Raw genomic sequence first — 20,224 nt, 5'->3', positions numbered from 1 at the left:
TTGGATCCATCCTTTGGTTCCCTGCTGGTCAGTTGGAATAGAATGTTCTAGTTTTTACATGTTGAATATTTATACCAATTTATTTTTGTTAATTTTTACTTCATTTGTATTTTGTTTGCTTATTTCAAATCCTTTTAGACATGACTTGAAGGAGTATTTTGTGATTCTAGCATCTTCTTTTTATGGTATGTTTAAGTAGATACCCACGAAAAAACCCACCTTATTCCCAAAATTTCAGAGGATTTTAATTTTCCATTTGCGAGTTCAGCATGATTATGTGTGTTACATAGGCTCCATTTACACGTAGATCACCACCAATCCGCCTCTTGACTGGTTGACTGCTAATATGGGCAGAAAATTGATTTTAAGGTGACAACAAAAAATTAAAAATATGTTCAGATATTTTTTCAAACATGCTGTGATTTTTTAGGGCCATTCAGATTCATGACCCAACGAACCTACTTGGCAAATCGGTCCACCTGTAGAACAAGGCTTTTTGTAGTTAAAAGAGACAACAAAAGAAAAATAATAGTTTTCTGCAAATTATGACAATTATCACATTTCAGGAACCACAAGCCCAATTTCAATAAAATCGTCAGGAATCGTTCATGTTCTTTTGCGTAAACGTGAAGCCACGCAACATTTTATCACGTATAGGCATGCAACGCTGGCATGATTGTAGCCACACACATTTGAACCATTGACCCTCATGAATATGCGAGAATTCACAGCATACAAAGCACAGGGACTTTGACTGCTGAAGAATAGTCTGTGGTCATAATTCTGGGATTGCATGACCCACATGACCCCTGTAAAAAACTGGTTTAGCTTGAAAGGTGAGGGTTAAAATTCCTAATTCTGGGATTCCATGACCCCAATGACACCCCCATTTAAATTAACACTGGTTTAGCTTGAAGCGTGACTAGTGGTAATCTGGTTAAACTTCCCAATTCTGGGATTCCATGACCCCAATGACACCCCCATTTAAATTAAAACTGGTTTAGCTAGAAGGGTGACTAGTGGTTATCTGGTTAAACTTCCCAATTCTGGGATTCCTTGACCCCAATGACACCCCATTTAAAATTGGTTAAGCTTGAATGGTGACTGGGGCAAAATTTTACAATTTGGGAATATACTCCAATGACACCATATTTAAAACTGGTTTAGCGAAAGATAAATTTGGATTAAAGCTACAAGCTTAACCCTGAGGAAAAACAGCACAACACGCATCAATTGCAATTTCAGTCTATTGGTACTCACCACCTTTAAATGCAACTACATTCTTGTTTTGAATATTCATTATATCCCAACAAACACAAAAACGTTTTTAAACATTTTTTTGGTTGTGTTCAAAATGTTTTTAATAACATCAAATTTCATGGTATATAAAGGTCATGAAAATGATTTGAAATGTTTTCACAGGAAAAACACTGCAATATTTTCAAAACATTATTTCAAATTATTTTCAAATTTCAAAGTTTTCAAGAATGTTTCTGAATGATATTTTTAAATGTTTTACACCCTTTCTTTATTATAACCCAACATGTAAACATTTTCTGGCAACCTTTTCCAACCTTTTACGAAAATGTTTTGTGTTTGCTGGGATTTCCCTTCCACACGCTCAAAACAATTCTTTTTACACTCTCACAGATTTCTCACACCTTGAAAGATAAAGTTAAACAATAAACTTGCATTTGACTTTCTGAATTAAATGCCAATGTTGCAAACCAAACCTCAGAGACTGTCTTTTGGAATTTGCAGGAGAGCATTAAATAGCTCTTCTGGAGCCTTCAAGGACAGCTGTTTAGAGCATTTACAATGGAACGTAAGGAGAGAATGGTCAACTGTTCTCGCTCACTTCAAAAGACAGAACCTGAAACTTTATGATCTACTAAAAACACTGGTTGATGGAGATGTCTTAGCCAACCACTCATCTACCATCTATCATTTTGGAGTTTATTCCTGCAATGGGCATTTTTGAATTGACATGTGTTAGTTCAATATAGCAATTTTATGCATAAAATTAAGACAATATCAACTTATACCATATGTCTGTAATAAATGCCCCAGGGAAAATGCAATTTTTAAAAAGGGAGCATTTTGGTGAAATAGAAATCTCTTCCAGTTCGCTACCTAGTTCAAGTTCTATTTCTGCTGCAAGTATTTCGAATCCATAACGTCATTGGCAGATTTAAGGTCAAATCTGGACAGATATTTGTTACACGATCTGGTACATGGGCGCCAAAGGTGGCAAATTTGAAATGAGATAAAGGCAACTTAGGAGTAAAAAAAAAGCAATAAAATACATAGGAAAATACACATTCATAACTTTAGAACCAAGTATGCTAGACCTTTGGTGTTTTCAGTACATGTATATGATAGTCAAATGTAAGGTAATAATAATTTATAGTAGTAATGGAGCAGATTGTGTCACATTTTATTCAAATGACCAACAGAGCTCAATTTCTAGCTAATAAGACATTGCTAGGTGAATAAATGGCTTTGAATTTTGATGAATGGTTAACCGGTCTTCATTCACACAGCTTAAATTCGGTATCACAAATTATTCAGAGTTCTGGTACCCTTGCTGATCATGAATGCATGCACTGCATGTAAATACAGACATACATGACTGATACCAAACCCTGATGTACATGTAAGCAAAAGGCCACAGACGATCACTTCCATGCGCATTGCAATAATTTGGTCGCGACATTGGTATCTATTTCATATAAGAAAATGCAAGTTTTTTGTTTTCCGCTCAATAATTTATTACATATCATTTCAAAGAAAGAAAATAACAATAAAATAACATTATGCAGCAAAATCATTTTCTTCCGGTGTGTGACTCACTCTTATCCATAAAAATAATGTCAACTTTATTGCACTGCAACTACTGATTCAACGCCAGGAAGAGCACTTGTATTAGTCGCCGTCTTCTTCTCTGGATGCAAGTTCTTCTTACTAATCAACAACAACATCATCAAAAGTGGTAGATGTAGAAGTGTAAACCTGAATAATTGCTTGGCAGATTTACTATCTGCCTTCTTGTAAAAACGCCACCCTAAGTATGTCATAAATAAGTTCAGGGGTAAAGAGTCTATCGCGAAAGTCCATGTGGTCAACTCAAACACTGGCGCTAGTGTGCATAGTCCTATCATAGCTATGCAGTGACGTAAGGCTACTCGTCTACAAAGAGCGGGGTTTGTAGTGGCCATCATGCAGTATCCGCCACGTGAGTAGTCGCCACGTGAGATTCCAGCTGAGTGCGTTGAAGTGAGGAACTGCCAGCTGTAGAGATATGCAGCCATCAAAAATGCACCTGTTTGGAGAGTTACAAGAGAATAAAAAAATTAATGCAAATAAAATATAGAACAATGGCATTGTGGGTCATACATACATCCATTCTTGTTGCAGTTCAGAATTCAGCAGCAATTTTATCTGATGCACACTGGGTGGATTCAAGATTCAAAGTTTCTGTACAACTCTGAACTTACCGTACATTCTATAATAAAGGCCCCCCCGAGTGTGTGTGACATTTTCAAAAGTGGGGGAGTTTATTAGATGTCCTTCATACAATGATAATTCCTGGAAAAATTGTTAGATAAACTTAAAAATTACTCTGAAATGACTATGAACTTAGGATCACTGACTTCCGGTTCACTACCAGGTTTGTGATATTATTTTTGGGAATTACTGATTGTATGTGGACCGTGGTATGCTTACTTACATAAGATAATAAGAAATGTCAGCATTTGTTAAACATTTTGGTTGAAAAAAATGGCGGGTGCATTTATTAGAGTGCGGGCAACTACCAGAGAATATAAAGTATATAATTCATTTTGTTATAGTCCAATCACATCAGTTAATGCAATATGTCATCATTGGGCAGGAAAAACTATGTGTCATTGGCCCAAGAACATGTTTAAAGCAAAACCTCCTATGTAACCTCTTTGCAATTTTTTTTAAAACAAGTTCAAGGGCCACAATAGGAGGTTTTCCTACCCAAAGACGATGTGCAAAAATCTGAATACCCCAAAGAATTAAAATAATAAAAGGTCAACTCCATATGTGACACGATCTGGTCCATGGGGGCCAAAGGAGGCATTTTTGAAAATTGAGTTATTGTAATTATTACATTATACATACAATAGGCTATCATTTACTGTAAACATCAAAGGTCTAGCATAGTTTGTTCAAAAGTTAAGAAGTTTTTTGATGTCTATTTTCTTATGTATTTTATTGTTTTTATACTCCATATTTTTACCTCAGTTTCAAATTTGCCGCCTTTGGCCCTCATGCACCAGATCGTGTCACATATAGCTTATGTACACATTATGAGAAATTGGCCATCTACCATTTTATACAACACCTGCAATAATTAAAATTTTTGCCTCGGGCAACTCCGCTATCTACTTTGTTGTTCTACTAAAATATGTGTGACCGAACTGACAGCTTCACCCTCCCTCACACACACACTTTACCCCATCAAAATGCAGATTTTGGTATCAGGTGAGAGCTCATATTTTGATCATAACCCCCATGAAATTTTAGGCCTGGAAATGTTTCATTTATGCGGTATGAACAAAAACTATGTAGTATGCTAATTACAACCACAGAAGTTTGTAGTGGCCAGAACAGTACAATAGAATCCAAATCACTGGAGCAATTTCACTCGAAACTTGGAATAAAAATGTTTGGATGGTGGGCTTCAATGCAAGTTAGAAAACATCATTTGTTGGAATCCGACCACCCACATTTACATATATAGTAATACTATATTGTAGGTGTATACAAGACAATAATACCGTAAAACCCCGTCTACAAGCATATAAAGTGCTTCTGTTGAAAGCTAAATTATTCCAGGTGCCATTATGGAGTTTGAGCAAATAAATTACAGATCCAAGCATATAAAAACAAGTATTATTGTAAGACCAATCTATTGTATTGGTATATATACGCCTGGGTCGTTAAAGTTAAGCTTTCATCAAAAACCCTATATATGCTTGTAGACGAGGTTTTACGGTATGTGCCCATCCACCACAAACTGGTCGTAAAGTCGGCATTTCCCATTTTGAGATACAATCAGTACAGTACAGTACCGGTATATGGATTTCTATGTAAAATATATACGAAATTTGACCTTTGATGAACCATAACTTCACTTCCAGATGTCCGATGAAGCTGGTTAAGGTGTCATTTTAAAGCTGAAAGTGCATTCTTTCAATATCTGCAATAAACAAATGAGCTAGAGCCGACTTTACTACCACTTTGTGGTGGATGGTCACATATGCAGAATTTGGGCTAAAAGCAATTTAAGGGTTCCATATTTTTGATCTGGGTTAAAACCTGTTATGTGTATTACATTAGTGACACAATTCCAGGATATTGCCTGAAACATTCAGTGCCAGCGGGAGGTACAGGTGATGCATTTGAATCTTTTGTATGAAGTCAATTGATGAACACATGCATTCCTATATAAATTTTCCCCTTTTAATCAAGAATGTAAGTGGCTTTTAAGTAGAATGCTTGAAATGTGGGTCAAACCCTGTCTATCTCATTTAGTGACCCAATTGCAGGAAACTGACAGAAACATTATCACAATGCCTGAAATCCTGCAAGGGCTATTCTATGAAATCCACACACTCCCGATGGAAGACGTAACCTTTACCTTCAGGCATAAGGGACGGATCGTTATTTACGGCAGGGGGGAATGGGTGTTTTGGCAAAAATATCGACAAAAAATTTCGCGTTTCCTCGCGTCCGCTCAAAATTTTCGCGTTCCCCCTTGTTTTCCCAATTTTCTCCATTTAAAATTTAACAATCCCTCCTCCTGGTTCAACTAAAAATTTCAGGTTCCCCCCCTCAAGACCACAAACAAATTTCGTGTTCCCCCCTAAATTTACCCATTCCCCCCCCTGCCATAAATAACGATCGCTCCCTAAGAATACACATTCATAAAAAAGTCTGCAAATTGTTAAAAAGCTGGAAAAGTGCATAAGATTGGACAAAAACACCTCAAAATGGTCTGAAAATAAATAATATTGCTGGAATTTTGACATCACAAAAGTTTCAATGTTTTGGCTGGAAATTATCATGCCTGTATCTTTCACACAGGGAGCGTGAATTTTAACTGAAGTTACCTGTATGGGCGACTCCATCTGAAATCTACACTCCCTGTGTAGGTGATTAAGCTCATGCCTTCCACTGGGGGTGTATGAATTTCAACTGGACTAGTCCAATTACCAGAAAACTAGCTTTGCGATATTTTCTCAAAATACCAAGAGCTATCTTAACCGCTGAACCAATATAATACTAGGCTTGTCTGTACTCATTTTAATGCATTTTTCATATGGTCACGAAAATGTACAATTTTGAAATTTTTGAAGTTTTAAATATTTTTGAAACTTGTTGTCTACAGTAGACACCCGTGTGGAGAGGGTTAAAATCCCTGTAAACTTGACCACATACCTGGTTCCAGTCCACCAGTGCAAGCAGCCCATCCTATCATAGGTGGTAGAGCTCCTACAAGTGCTCCAACCCATGTATTGGCTATGCTAACTCTCTTGAGAGGTGTGTATGCCATGACGTACAGACCCCAAGTACTAGCGGATATGGCAGCAGCTAATGGGTTAACGCACAAGGCTAAGGTCGTCACTCCAGCAATGCCGACAACTGAGGCGTAACCTACTGCATGAAGAGGGCTGTGAGGGGAAAGCATTTTAACAGAAATTTAACAAAGGTGTATAGTTTAATCAAGATTAAAGTGTATTATTTTCAAATCAAATGTTTCCAAAGATAAGCTGCCGTTTGTTTATGATGACCCAGTTCATAATAACATTCCAGGCACCACAGAGTTTGAGTGCAGCACTCCTGCTAGTTGTGAGAGTACGCCAGGTAGGTTATGTGAATTTATGTGAACTTGCGTACCCTTTGTTGCACCTGTTACAAATATTTCCAATTTTGATTAGGTCTAGATTTGCATGGCTTGGTGGTACTGTTATGCATATTGTGATCATTATTCAATTCCAATTCAATGCCCATATGTATGGCAAAACTGGTGGTATTGGTAATGAGCTGCACAAACAGTCCACAAGCACCGACAAACAGCCCAGCACAGACTTTCAGTCCACCACTTTCAGTAAGAATATTTTTTTGATAATTGTTTTTAGTGATTCACACAAGTTTACCAAATCCATATTTTGGTGACCTGCCTAAAAAGAGCATGAAATTATAACAAAAATGTACATCGCCAAAACATGGATGAAAGGTTTTGGTCTGGCAGGTGACAAATCTTCCGATATCCTTTTACTTTTCATTCATATACATACCTCAATAAACCTCTAACAAGTACTCTGTTTCTTGTTCTAGCCATTTGGGAGTCATAAGGAACCTCAAAATACTGCAGAAAACAAACACACATAAAAGATTAAAGCAAGGTCAATTCTTACAGAGCTCTTTCACATCTTATAATCGTATTTAGTTGTGTGAATTAGAGAGAATAAAGGTATTGTTCTCATATTTATAACACAGGCGACATCATGAAGTAGAACAAGCCAACAAGGCGAACCCGAGTTGTTTTATACCAAAAATAATTTGGTTAAAAACAATACAGGTATTTCCCATTCTTAAAGTTAAAACCTGTGTTTCATAGTGGGTGTATGGATTTCAACTGGTACTTGCCAGTGGGGTAGCTGCCTATTTGAGCCCCCTCCCCCTAGTGCAAGGAAAAAAGAGGAAAAAGGAGGGCGAGATAGGAAAAAAGAGAAGAGAGAGAGAAGGAGAGGAGGGGAAGCGAGATATTGGAATCCATACAATATGCAATACCATACGATTATTATCAACAAGCCAGGCAAAATTGTCTATTTGGGCCCCTGCCCCATACAGGCTTGCCCCCCCGGAAAAAATCCCAGCTACGCCGCTGGTACTTGCACTCAGTTTCAATGTGCACAACTTCAAATCAAAATCATAATACTCAAAGCACTGGTGTCTAATACCCTGCAATTATAGATGTACTTACTTGATTTATTGTATTGGCTGAGCAGGATGTCATGAAAGTACCTAGTGCCATGAGTGCACAGGTGGTGGGTTCAAATAGTGCTGGAGCCATTCCATAGCCACCTAATGCTGAGATTACCACGAGACCTAAAGGTTCAACATAATAACCAAAATCAGAACAGTCAGATATAGTGGTGAATGGTGATAGTTTTATTCAAAAATTTGCTATCTACATATAAAGCATTCTAGGCCTATAAACTGAATGTCAACTGGTCAAAGCTTAGTAAGCTTTGACCAGTAGCTTACAAGTTATTACTAATATTCAAAAATAAGTAAAATTTAAAAAATTGATTCCAACTTTCATTGTTTCTTCAGCCAAAGCAGAGTTTCAATATATTAAGCCATTAAAGCCTGAGTTTTATTCTTGCAAAAATATTTGTAAAATTGCAATTTTTTTAAAAAAGGGACATGGTACATTTTAAATACAATTCATCACTCTACTTTTGGGCTCTAAGGATTGGTTTTTAGTATGCTAATCTAGGCATGTGTCCACTGTGCCCTTTGTTCTCCACAAATAGTGATTGATGCCTTTAGCCCCACCTTGCACGGTGCCCACTCTGTGCTGTACTTGCCCTGCGCTGCACTTGCCCTGTGCTGTATCTACCCTACACTGTGCAATGCACAGTGTGCATACCTCTGCAGTGCCCTACATATATCTGCACTGCACCACCCTGCTCTGTATCCACCTTCGCCTTGCACACTGTACCCACCTTGCACTGAGCCCTTGCTCAAGCCATCAGGGAGATCACAAAGTACAGGGTTAAATCCTACTCACCTGTTAACCTGCTTTTAGACAACTGCATGTACATCGACGGAAGCTCCGATAACTTCCATGTCTGTTCCGTCCATTTCTCCGTCTCTTTCGCTACAATATTCTCCTTATTATCATCTTTGGATTCTATCGGACATGGTGTCACATGATCAACAGCACTTTGTATAGCAGTCTCTACCCTGTCTTTCGCATTTGGCACATGATGTATACTGACATTATGCCTAGTTATAGTGCCTGTTTCAGAGTCTACTACAGTTTTGTTGCTACTATCGACATGTTCTTCAGTAATCTTGGGTTTGACAGCTTCAGCCTGTTGTGTGGAGATGCCTGTCTTTCCACTTATCTGTCAAAGAAATGAAACATAAAATTTGATAAAAAAGTTTATCTGTGTAATTCTTTAAAAAATAAAATGAAATAAAACGTTTGCAACTCCTCATGGTATACTATTTTTTTGTCTTGGCGAGTCAATGACATATAAGCATGTTGGGGCAGCTGTTGTGCGCCTTTAAACGTGTGCTTGTGTACGCCAGCATTTTGAAGCTGTGCCCAATGAAATACTCACTGACACTGACATCATTAGCAAGGATATGTACATGTAGTGTGTACAATGTAGTCAACCCTAGTGAGTATGACCGGGGTAATCAAGTTTGGTTCTGGTAGGGACGTGCCGCTGAGAATTTGAAAGTGGACCCATAAATATACCAATTTTTCAAGAAATTTGGACCCATTGATATACCAAAAGTCAAAATTTTCGGCCGAATTTAACCAAAATTGTCTTAGTTTTTACACATTTTCCCTAAATTTTGTTAAAATTTTGGCTAGGTTAAAGGTGAACCTCATTGAAAATAAAGTTATATATCAATGGAAAGCTTATGATATCAGGATATTAAAAAAAAAAATTTCCGATTTTTTTTGATGGCCAATAAAGCTGAAAAATTAAAAAATGAATGAATTTTTGGTCTTTTTAAGGCGCCAAAAAGCACCCAAATCAATCGTCTTTGACCTTGAGAATGCTCGTGACGTAAGCTCAGGGTTCGAGTCACGTGATCCTACTCGGAAACATGTAAACAAGACTTGCTTCCTGTACTTTGCAAGCTGCCCGGCAAGTCTGATTTTCACAATAAAGCTTGAAATGAGAAGAATCTTCAAGTTGCTGATTCCTTCTATATATATTAGAAATAATAGAATTATTGTCAACACGAAAATGTTCCGTAAATTTTTGACAAAATCAGTCATAACTGGCTGGGTATAACTGGGTAATTGAGTTTGAATTTGGCGCTGGGATCAATTCCATGCGCAAATGATTGCTGCTACCGATATACCGTTCATGTCATGGACTGAATAAACATGATCGAATAACAAATTAAATAACTTGTTTGTGACATTCCCTATTCTTGATTCATTTAAAATTATCTGATTTTTAAAAATATCGCCTTGTAGTAATCAAAAATTAATTTAAAAAACGCCGATTTCATCAAATCCAGCCCATAAAGGTTTTCATATTATAGCGCATTGCAGTAATACATACTCCCTGTACATTCTTTCCACACAATCACGATTGAAAGAAACAGATACTTTATTATAAAATAAATACAATTTAGGCTTAGTAGACCGTTATTTGATGGAATTCTGAATAAAATTAAAATATTGTCACTTGTGTCACGATTCTTTTAATGATACTACCATCAGTGTACTGAAAAAGTGAAACATTCATGTTTTATGGATTACCGAACACGATGCGTAAATTGCTGCTTTTATGCCGAAGAAATTACAGGCAGCCGCGCCGATCAAGGTGGGCAAACACAGCGACTCGCTTCGTCTCTCCAGTAGCACAAGTTCAAGTTGCGCCGTGTTTCAGCAGATTTGATCCATCGTTCCCTTATATTTGGAACATCAACAGGAATAAATTTTGCTGATGAAGTAGCAATAAGTTGGAAATATCAGAATGTGAATATCAAATCGGTCATTTTGTCTGCAAGTACAGTACGTACAGTTGCGGATACGGAACACTCGGCGACTGAGTGAGTTCACCCGCCCGTATGTATCTACGAGTTCGCCTATCATACATGACCGGTTGTAAAGTTAAGAAATAATTAAAAATCCCGTACATGTACTTTATTCTATTCCTTCATTTTCTCATTGTGATAAGTTCATCTCAACTTGGTGTGACGATCTGAACTGGTAGCACTAGCAGTTATTTTTGCAATCTGTTTTCATTCCGGTTCTTCGCGAATATTCGCTCTTCGTGCTTTTACTGTAATATTCCCTGCATATCGTGGATGGCTTGGCCTATCCCAAATCACCCCGCCAGCACTTTTCCCATTTTTAATCCACACACTTTATTCAGGAACTTCATTCTTGATTTGATCATGATGTTTCCTTCATGTTATTCTTATTTTATTGAAGATATTTTTCATGTAAAGTAAGTTGGCAATGACTGAGTTCGTGCATTGGCCCGATGCATGCCACAGTAATGCATGGACATTGTGTTTACAATCAAACCCGGAAGTAACTGTGTGTCCCCGTGTTGACGTCATTATCGAAAGCACCCAATTTGAACGATTTCGTTTTGTAATTTAGGGGGTGCCAATATCCAATCTTTGCATGGAGATTATGTCTATCCTGGTGCGTTAGGCAAATAAAAAATATTCTTTTCTGCTTCCTGGCATCATAAGCTTTCCATTGATATATAACTTTATTTTCAAAAAGGGGGGTCATTGATATACCAAAAGGCCGAAAATGCTACCCCCTCCCCCGAGTATGACACTAGACCAAGAATGACAGGAAAAGAGTTGATGCTTTTGAGATGTTGTGTACACTAGTACAAGAGGCTTCTGCAAACGTCATTGACATGGAAAGAAAGGAAAACCAATTCCTGGATCCTATACCTGTACAAAATTTGAAGATTATAACCCCTGGGTCTCATGGAGGAACAGAGGATACCGTACCTTAAAACATCCACTGAACAGGGGTGTGAGAGGTCACAGACCAAAAAGAGGAAAATTACTAAAAAACGCTGAAAAACAGGGTAAAATCGGGTAAAAATGCCAAATATGGGCTGAAAATAAAAGGAAATGTGCAAATTTTGCCAACCAAAAATGAGGAAATCAGCTAAAAAGATGAACTCTCACACCCTAACTGAACGAGTAACCCAGGCAAAAGAAGAAATAAAACAAAACAAAACAAACAAAACCATCAGAAATGGCAAGTCCATTTTCCATTTTCAACTTGGAATTCTGTGAAATTTCTTTCTTTTCTGTAAAATGTAGAACTTCAAGCTCTTAGTCTTTGAAACCTTGGTACTATAATCAAATTAAGTAATTCTTGGCCAAACTGGAACACTGTGAATGCTAGTGGCTCCACGATAAACACATACGTATATAGCGCGGTACAGAAGAACGTATAAACGCGCCTTACATTGCGTACATGCTTAGTTCACTACATGGACGCAACACGCATGTTTCAGTTTGGCCAAGAATTACTTAATTTGATTATAATATACTGAAATATGCGAACTTCAGGCTCTAATGTAAATACTCACACATCTAATGACATTGGTTTGCGTATTCTGGCATGCTACCCAGCAAGTTCTCTTCACTAGTGTTCTAAGCATAGCAGCAAGAAATCATCCAAACTGGTGACTGAACGAGTTTTGTGTTTATCCGTCAGGTTCCTCCTCACTGGGCCTTGTTGCTACCTGTACTTGGTCATTTTGATTTTCTGTACAAACAAACATCATCATTATATTATATTATAATAAACAATCTATCATTGTAACTATTACATGTAGGCAGTGGTGTAGTGGACATCATAGAGGCGAATGCCCCCAATCAATTTGAAAATTGTTGCAAAATAGCTTGTACCCCCAATCAGACACAGTCAGTGTAGTCAAGAGGCAAACCTTAGTTATCACATTTGCTAGTCAGCCAAATTCGCCTAGACCGGGGCCCAAACACAATACATACATATATTTACATAACAACATTTTACTCAAGTTAGACTATCTTTTGAATAAAGTGCTCAATCCCAAAATTGTTGCAAAATAGCTTGTGCCCCCAATCAGACACAGTGTAGGTATGAGAGGCAAACCTTAGGTCATGTTCTCACTACAGACATGGGGTCTCGTACCTAGGTCCGAGTCCACATACAAGTGGACTCAGTCCACATTGATTTCGCGTTCTCACTAACACCAAAATGCTGATGTAGGATCGACTCCACTTACCCGGATGTTATAATATCAATGCATGACGTCACAAATTCTGTTGCAATGCATGTTTTGAGCCGAACTCACAGCACAAATCAAACTATCAATTTTGAAAGATCATTTTTTATTTCCAGGCCCCCTGATATATTTCTGCAATCTATGGATATGGTATTTTGTGATATGTATAATTTGGAAAGATCTGAAATACGCTCTAAAAATAGGCCTATACGTGTAAAATGAGAGAAATACATCGGGTTTTTATTTCTGATTTTGGTCAAGCACACCGATTTACACGCAACACAACCTCTAAATCACCATCAAATACTATTTTTGATTGGTAATTTTGACTCAGTCTAGCAAAATGTACACCTCAAAAACGAATATATTACACCTGAATAATATCCTTTTGAAGTTCAAAGTTGTTTTGTTTAATTCTGAAACTGGATAAAATCCGGGGATAAAATCTGTATCTTGCCGCGATGCCGTTGTTTTCACACTGCACGAGAAGCATGCTGCTCATCAAACTACGGCAAGCATCTCAAACGAACTTCCGTGTATAGCCACTTTCCCCGAGCTTTTTCCACATAAAAAATAAATTTTGTAAATTACTACATGAAATAAAGCCTGTAGAAATTTGTTCTATAATACCAGCTATGAATTTGTAAAGTTGAAAATGCATATGTTTAAATTTTATAATGGAAAATTATAAAATGTAGACTGTATATTGTATAGGCCTATTATACGACCTTGATGGCCGGCGTTGTACTATAATAGTACAACGCCGGCCAGCAAGGTCGTGCATAGAGTATTTCCGGTATAAGTGGATCGAGTCCACTTGTAAACGCGTTCTCACTATGCTGTTTGATACCACGTCCTAGGTACGAGACTACCTCAATGAGGTGGTCTCGATGTTACATCCTGGATGTAGGATCGAGACCACTTATTTCGCGTTCTCACTATGCTTGGAAGTGGACTCGATGTAGGATCGAGTCCACGTCCTGGTATCAAACAGGCATAGTGAGAACGCGCCCTTAGTTGTAAATCACATTTGCTAGTCAGCCAATATATTTTTACATAGAAATTTAAAAGAACAGATTGGACAGGCTGGTCAAGGAAACCTACATAAATGTTTTCTATACTTCACTTGACCCAAATATATGATTTTTTATGGTGATAATCGCACATCGAATTTTAGAGGGATTTTGATAGCAGTTCCATTAAAAAAAGCTGGTTCACCAAGATATGAAGAAACCAAGGGCCACTTCCATTTACCAAGGGCCAATAAAAATTAAGATATGCTGGATGGGTAAAAATAAGCACCAGTTGCTTTGAATTTGATACTTTTTGGTTCACTATCCAGGGGGCCAGTTTTGTGAGAAAAGTGTCCCCTGGTCAACTACAAATGAGATGGAACCAGGGGCCATTGCAGAGTTTCTGGGGGCCAAACGGCTCCCGTCTCCCGCTTAATTTCACCCTTGCACCTGGCATACCTACATGAGTCATGACCTATACATTGCATCATTCATGATCAGTAACACAGGTTTAGTGAGTATTTTACCAGATAAAAAGGCCAAGTAAAAAATAAAACATGTTTCACGTCCGGGTTTTCAAAAAAAAGGAGGAAGAGGGGGATTTTTATTTTCTATTTTTTATCGCAAAATTGGTGTAAATACCCATACTTAGAGCTGTTTTAGCGTACATAGGGGGGCCTACAATAATGCCTGGAAAAAGGAGGAGGCCCTTTTTTATTTGTTGTTCTGAGAGTTGCACTTACACCCCCTCTAATGATCACAAAACCTTCCTAAATGTTTCTTGTATCTTATTAACAAGGCTATAGAAAGCATCCCAACTTCCTAGAGATATTTTTTGAAAAGTTATAACTGAATTTCAAAAAATAAAAATATATTTGAGGAAACCTCAAAAAAGGAAGCGGGAGGGGATGTGAAACATGTTTATTTTTTTATTTGGCCTAAGGCCCATTTCACGGTTAGGCGCCACTTTTAGTGAAAAAAACTCGAAATTTTCAAAATGGATTAAATTTAATTTAATAGGGGTTTTCTTTTCCAAATAAGACCAGATTTTCATAAAAATATCATTTCCCAGCTTAATAAATCTCGCTACTTCTTGAAGAAAATTATGATTTATTATCTCATGTTATGTAATTTTTTAACAAATTTGATCAATATTGAGTAGTGTATATTTATACTTTGACTGTCCAATACATATATCATAGATATTTAAAATTTATAAACGAGTATGTCATAGGCTCCCTTCTGACCAAATTTGGGCAAATTTTGTTGTGTAATGACAAATTTATGGCCACTTTTAATGTAATTTTTGTGGTAAAAAAGGGAAATTGACATGAAAAGGTTTACTCAACAATTTTAATAATCAATGAATGACTCTGATATTGCACAGCTTTGAAGGTCATAATATGGGTAATGTTCACAAATAATATCAGCCAGTTTGAAAACACAGGTCAAATTCAAGATTCTGATGTTTGTGCAATTTTGGATGTGACTGATGTCAATGTGAACGGAAACCACACACTGTAAAGCAGAGTATGTTTCAGAAAATAATGATTCAAAGAGTTTTCACACACTCAGTGAATTAAATGGGATATATTGAAACATATTTAGTGTTCATTTTAAAACATTGTTTACAATTTATAGAAGTGGATGTGACATTTTCAATTGTGAGCGGAATGTTTCATTATGATAAACAGTTTGCTTGTCAAAAATATAAGCTTTGGGCACTTCTAACACATATATTTTGTGAGATTCTATTGAATTGAGCAATGCTAAAACGTTTTTCCTGACCCTTTATATTTTTGACAAGCAAAATGTTTATAATTTACTGAAATGTTCCGTTCACAATTGAAAATGTCACATCTGCTTCTGTAAATTGTATACAAAACTGTCCTCTAAAGACAAAGACAAAGCTTTGAAATAATCATATATGACATGTACAAAATAATAAACCTATTTTAGAAAGTCAAATATCATGTTGTTTAAGTATTTTGGCCTAAAAACTACTAATTTTGAGGATGTGACATGTGAGCGGAAATTGAAGCTTTTTGAATCTCCTGTCACAATTAAAGAAGGCATACTGAATTAAAGATTTGTTGTGCCTTTTGATCCCCACAAACCTGTAATGAAATAACTTCAAACTGGCATCCTAGTCCCATTCCTGTCTTAGTTCTTTGAAGAAACTATTTTGGATGTGACAGGTACCATGGATGTGACACATGTGAGCGGAAACTTTGAAATGACATCTGCAAGCTAAGTTGATGAAGGAGTTTTCATTAAATGGTGTCATAAGATAGCTCATAGCAGGAGATTTTTAAAAATCAAGGAGAAAAAATTCTGCCACATTTTGTTAATAAATTATACTATTTGGAAAATTAATCGGATGTGACAAAATTGTGAACGGAATTTGTTGGCAAAAATTCAAAATATCGCTGTATCTACATATTAAGAGCAACAAGTGGAATTTGTTCAACAAATAGTAACAAGACTCTGAACTTTACTAAAACACACTAGTTTGCCATTCATGTAAAGTATTAGTCGATCTATTCCACATTGAATAAGGTACATAGATGTGAGCGGAAAATGTCACATCCAATTCAGAAATTTAAATGGTTCTCATGCTAGTTTAACTGACAACTAATACTTTGTTCATGTATGGCTGTATAGTGCAACTTGTTCACTACATAAAAACAACAAAAGCAGCTGGTAGGCTCAACATAGTTAAAAGTGGCAGCATTGCATTGGAAAATAAATGTCTGTTTCCAGGTTGCTAGTGAAATGTGGTTTTTTGACCACTTCTGACCCCTGAAAGATAAAACTAGAAAGGCCGATTAAGCTAATGGAGGTAGGCCATACAGAGACAATGAAAAATCACCAACAGTAAATTCTGTAACCCCATTATTTTTTACACACCAGGCCAGATATGTTGAAAATCAAAAAGTGGCGCCTAACCGTGAAATGGGCCCTAATGCAAACTTGAAACCCTGGAGGCACCCTACGGGAGTACCTACAACTTGAGAACAAGTCCTCAAACGTTCGAAATTTGTAGTTACTTGTACAACTAGTATTTAACACTACCCGGTATTACATCATACATAACAATAACACTTAACAGTACCGTCATGACCGTACAGCGCATTGAATTGAGTTAAGCTTACACATACACATGTACATACACAAAAAACAAATACACTCTTAGACGAAATATTAAGTATACCTGATAAATAAGAAAGTTAAATTTCATTTGAAATAAGCAGCATGTCAGTTTATAGTAAATTAAACGTAGAAATTAAGCAGTTCCAGTTGGTTGCCGTTCAGAAAAATTACATGATCCGCACGTCGTTACATAAGGTTACTCCAAGGTCAGCTTGGGCGGTATGGATTTTTTCCAATGAAGAAAGTAGCTCAATACCAACGTCATTGGTCAGTACTACCTAGTATAATAAAAAAGATCTTAAAAAGTTTGTTTCAGCATCCCACATACAAGCATGCGTGATTTTCATTTTTTTGTGTGTTTAGATACCCTAATAGTCATGGAAAAATAAGGAAATTCTATGGACAAAAGATATCTAAAAAGAAAAGCTAAAAAAAAACCCAAAAAACTTCATGAGTTAAATTTCGGGCAAAAATTTCTGAGATAAACTTTTGACACCAGCTTCAAAACTGAGATATATAAAAACTGACTATGTGTCCTCTATGCAGTGTGCCATAGCGGGCTGGTTTGTATGCCAAAGATGCCCGGGCAAAGATGGTGGGGAGAGCTGGTGAACTTTTTTACATAGGGCCTGCACTTTGGCTCGACATTTGAAAGGGGCGTGAATTCATTTTTGGATACGCCCCTATTATAATTAGGTAATACTCGACTCACACACATTCCCTATATGTATATACATGTACCAAATGTAGTCAATCTGTCTGCTTTATCTGTATTGTGCCGTTCTTAAGCAAATACGGTAGTTAAACACGATTTCATCAAACATAACAATAGCTCTTTTACAGTGTGCAATCATCCCGGGCAATAATTGGGCAATAATAGAGGATGTGCGTGAAATTATTGATTGGCTCCATACAAAGGAATTGAACCGGTGTCCTTCACCGTAATCATGGCACAATGCAGTGCATTCAATCAAACATTGTCGTCAACCTATTTGATCGTATTTGTGCATTTGCTATGTGTGTGAGACGAGCTGTCGCGGTAGATTGCAATAGCTTGTAATCATGCTTTTGTTGAATAAATTTGAGTACTCCGCCATATTTACGGTATGATACGTCATAATCTAGGTGATTATTTGCATTGGATGTCTTGAATACGCTGGCGAGGTTGTGTAATAATCGGATTAATGCTATAACAGTAGGTGAATACAAGTTTTGAATATATCGCGTTGCAAAGCCCCATTCAGTGATCCCAGCGAAAGTGAAAAAAAAAAATCAAATTGTTACTTGGCACAAAACCCAAGAAAACGGCAGTATTGACGAAGTTGAAGCCCCATTCAAATACATGTAGCTAATTTATATATACTGTCAGTATATAAATTACAGATTCACGTAAATACATTATTTTTGTCTTAAATAGGCCTACACGGCTTAGGGCTGAACCACTAGCAGAAGACCCCAAGTTGATGTTTTATGACCTTTGACATTCTTTTGTGGCGAGTGACATGGTCAGTTCAATTCACGCCGAGTGTCGTTTAACTCTGCTTCGGTGGTCATGAAAGAATTCAAAAGATAACCTCTGCCCCAACAATCCCAAGCAATTGTCTGAAACTGCTCTTCGGGTGATGTATCATAAGAACTCAGTCGTCAAATGATGATAGTCATATATAATGACCTAAAGATTATTACTGACTATATCATTGAAGACTGAGTTCCGCAGTCTTGTACTGAATCTGAATTTTGATGATTTTTACGATCGTCCGGATGAAAAAAAATCACTGAATGGGCCATTAGTTCCCTCCTCTCCTTACACTGGCAATATGGATCAAAGAAAAAAAAAAGAAAAGAAGAAAAAAAAAGACAAAGAAAAGAAACAATAAAAGGAAAACAAATATGAAAAGTTCGAACAATATTTGGTTTATAAAATTAATGTGACCGTGATGAGGCTCGAACTCACCACCTTCCGATTTAAAGTTCGAAGCGCTAGTGTACCAAATTCTGATGCCTTACCAAGTGAGCTGTGCTCCTGAGATACGAAATAAAAATAAAATAATACACTGTATACCTGTTTGTGTCGGTAATTGATTTGCTCAAATTCCTTAATGGTACAGTGCAACAGAGCAAAAATGCCCAAAATTTAAAAGCTATATAATTTATGCCCACTATACACTACACATAAAAATACTAATACAAGGGAATTTCAACGTAAGAATCCAAACAATTAAGTACCAACATGCACAGCTTTGTCCTTATATCACATTTGGGTTTTTAACAAGATTTTATCAAACCTCTACTGTGATTGGCAGCTGCACAAGGCATCTCTTTGATAGCTGATCATGGCCATCCATTCAGCAAGTGGCTACTAACTGACCTTGACAGGCTTGAATGAGCACTGTCATCTGCTACAAAACCATCACACTCTAGGACTACACCACATTTCGCCATACTGCATTCTAGAAACGCTTGCTGTTAGAATAAGAAAAATTGTAATGGTAAATTATTGCACATTCTAGGGAAGCGTGGTTACCGTTTTGAAATAACCGAGTGAGAGGGTTTTCAAGAAAATATTTTTCCTGTCAAAACTGAAGCATCCTCTGTATAAAAGAAAATATGAATATTAACTGCACATCATATATAACGATTCGTGATACCCAATTGTGGCACATTTGAGGTCGTTTATGAGGCAGAGAATTTTATTTCAATTTTATATACGCCAAAATATTTTTTTAATTGAGCAAGAATAATGATAGAAAAAACGTTGAAAATTCTATGTATAAATAACATTAGACCCGGCAAAAGATTACTGTTTCGTTTTTATGGTAATCTAATCTTTTATTTCCTGAAGAAACATTTGGGGTCTAAAATGGATTTTTATGTAATTGATAAAAACATCGAACGTGTATACAAGAAAATGGTAGGTTCCTCTATAGTATTTTACTGACCAAGGAAATGTACTGACACCGTGCGAGCACATGTCAAAAGCGATATAATGTATTGTCCATATAGACG

At 36.8% G+C, this 20,224-nt stretch overlaps 1 protein-coding gene across 1 annotated transcript; it reads right to left on the bottom strand.

Moving 5' to 3' along the window:
• Window positions 1-2,470: 2,470 nt before the first annotated feature.
• LOC140150660 (protoheme IX farnesyltransferase, mitochondrial-like) lies at window positions 2,471-17,433 on the bottom strand. Its single transcript, XM_072172728.1, is given in 9 exon segments — window positions 2,471-3,251; window positions 3,253-3,284; window positions 3,287-3,322; window positions 6,472-6,704; window positions 7,332-7,402; window positions 8,021-8,145; window positions 8,834-9,173; window positions 12,372-12,550; window positions 17,280-17,433. Coding segments are annotated over 8 exon segments (1,281 nt in total). The 5' UTR covers window positions 12,444-12,550; window positions 17,280-17,433; the 3' UTR covers window positions 2,471-2,879.
• Between the last annotated feature and the right edge of the window lie 2,791 nt (window positions 17,434-20,224).

Source organism: Amphiura filiformis, chromosome 4 (assembly GCF_039555335.1).
Source record: "Amphiura filiformis chromosome 4, Afil_fr2py, whole genome shotgun sequence".
Lineage (NCBI taxonomy): Eukaryota > Metazoa > Echinodermata > Ophiuroidea > Amphilepidida > Amphiuridae > Amphiura > Amphiura filiformis.
Note: the sequence above shows the minus strand (reverse complement) of the source record. Positions and strands in the feature narration are given on the sequence as shown.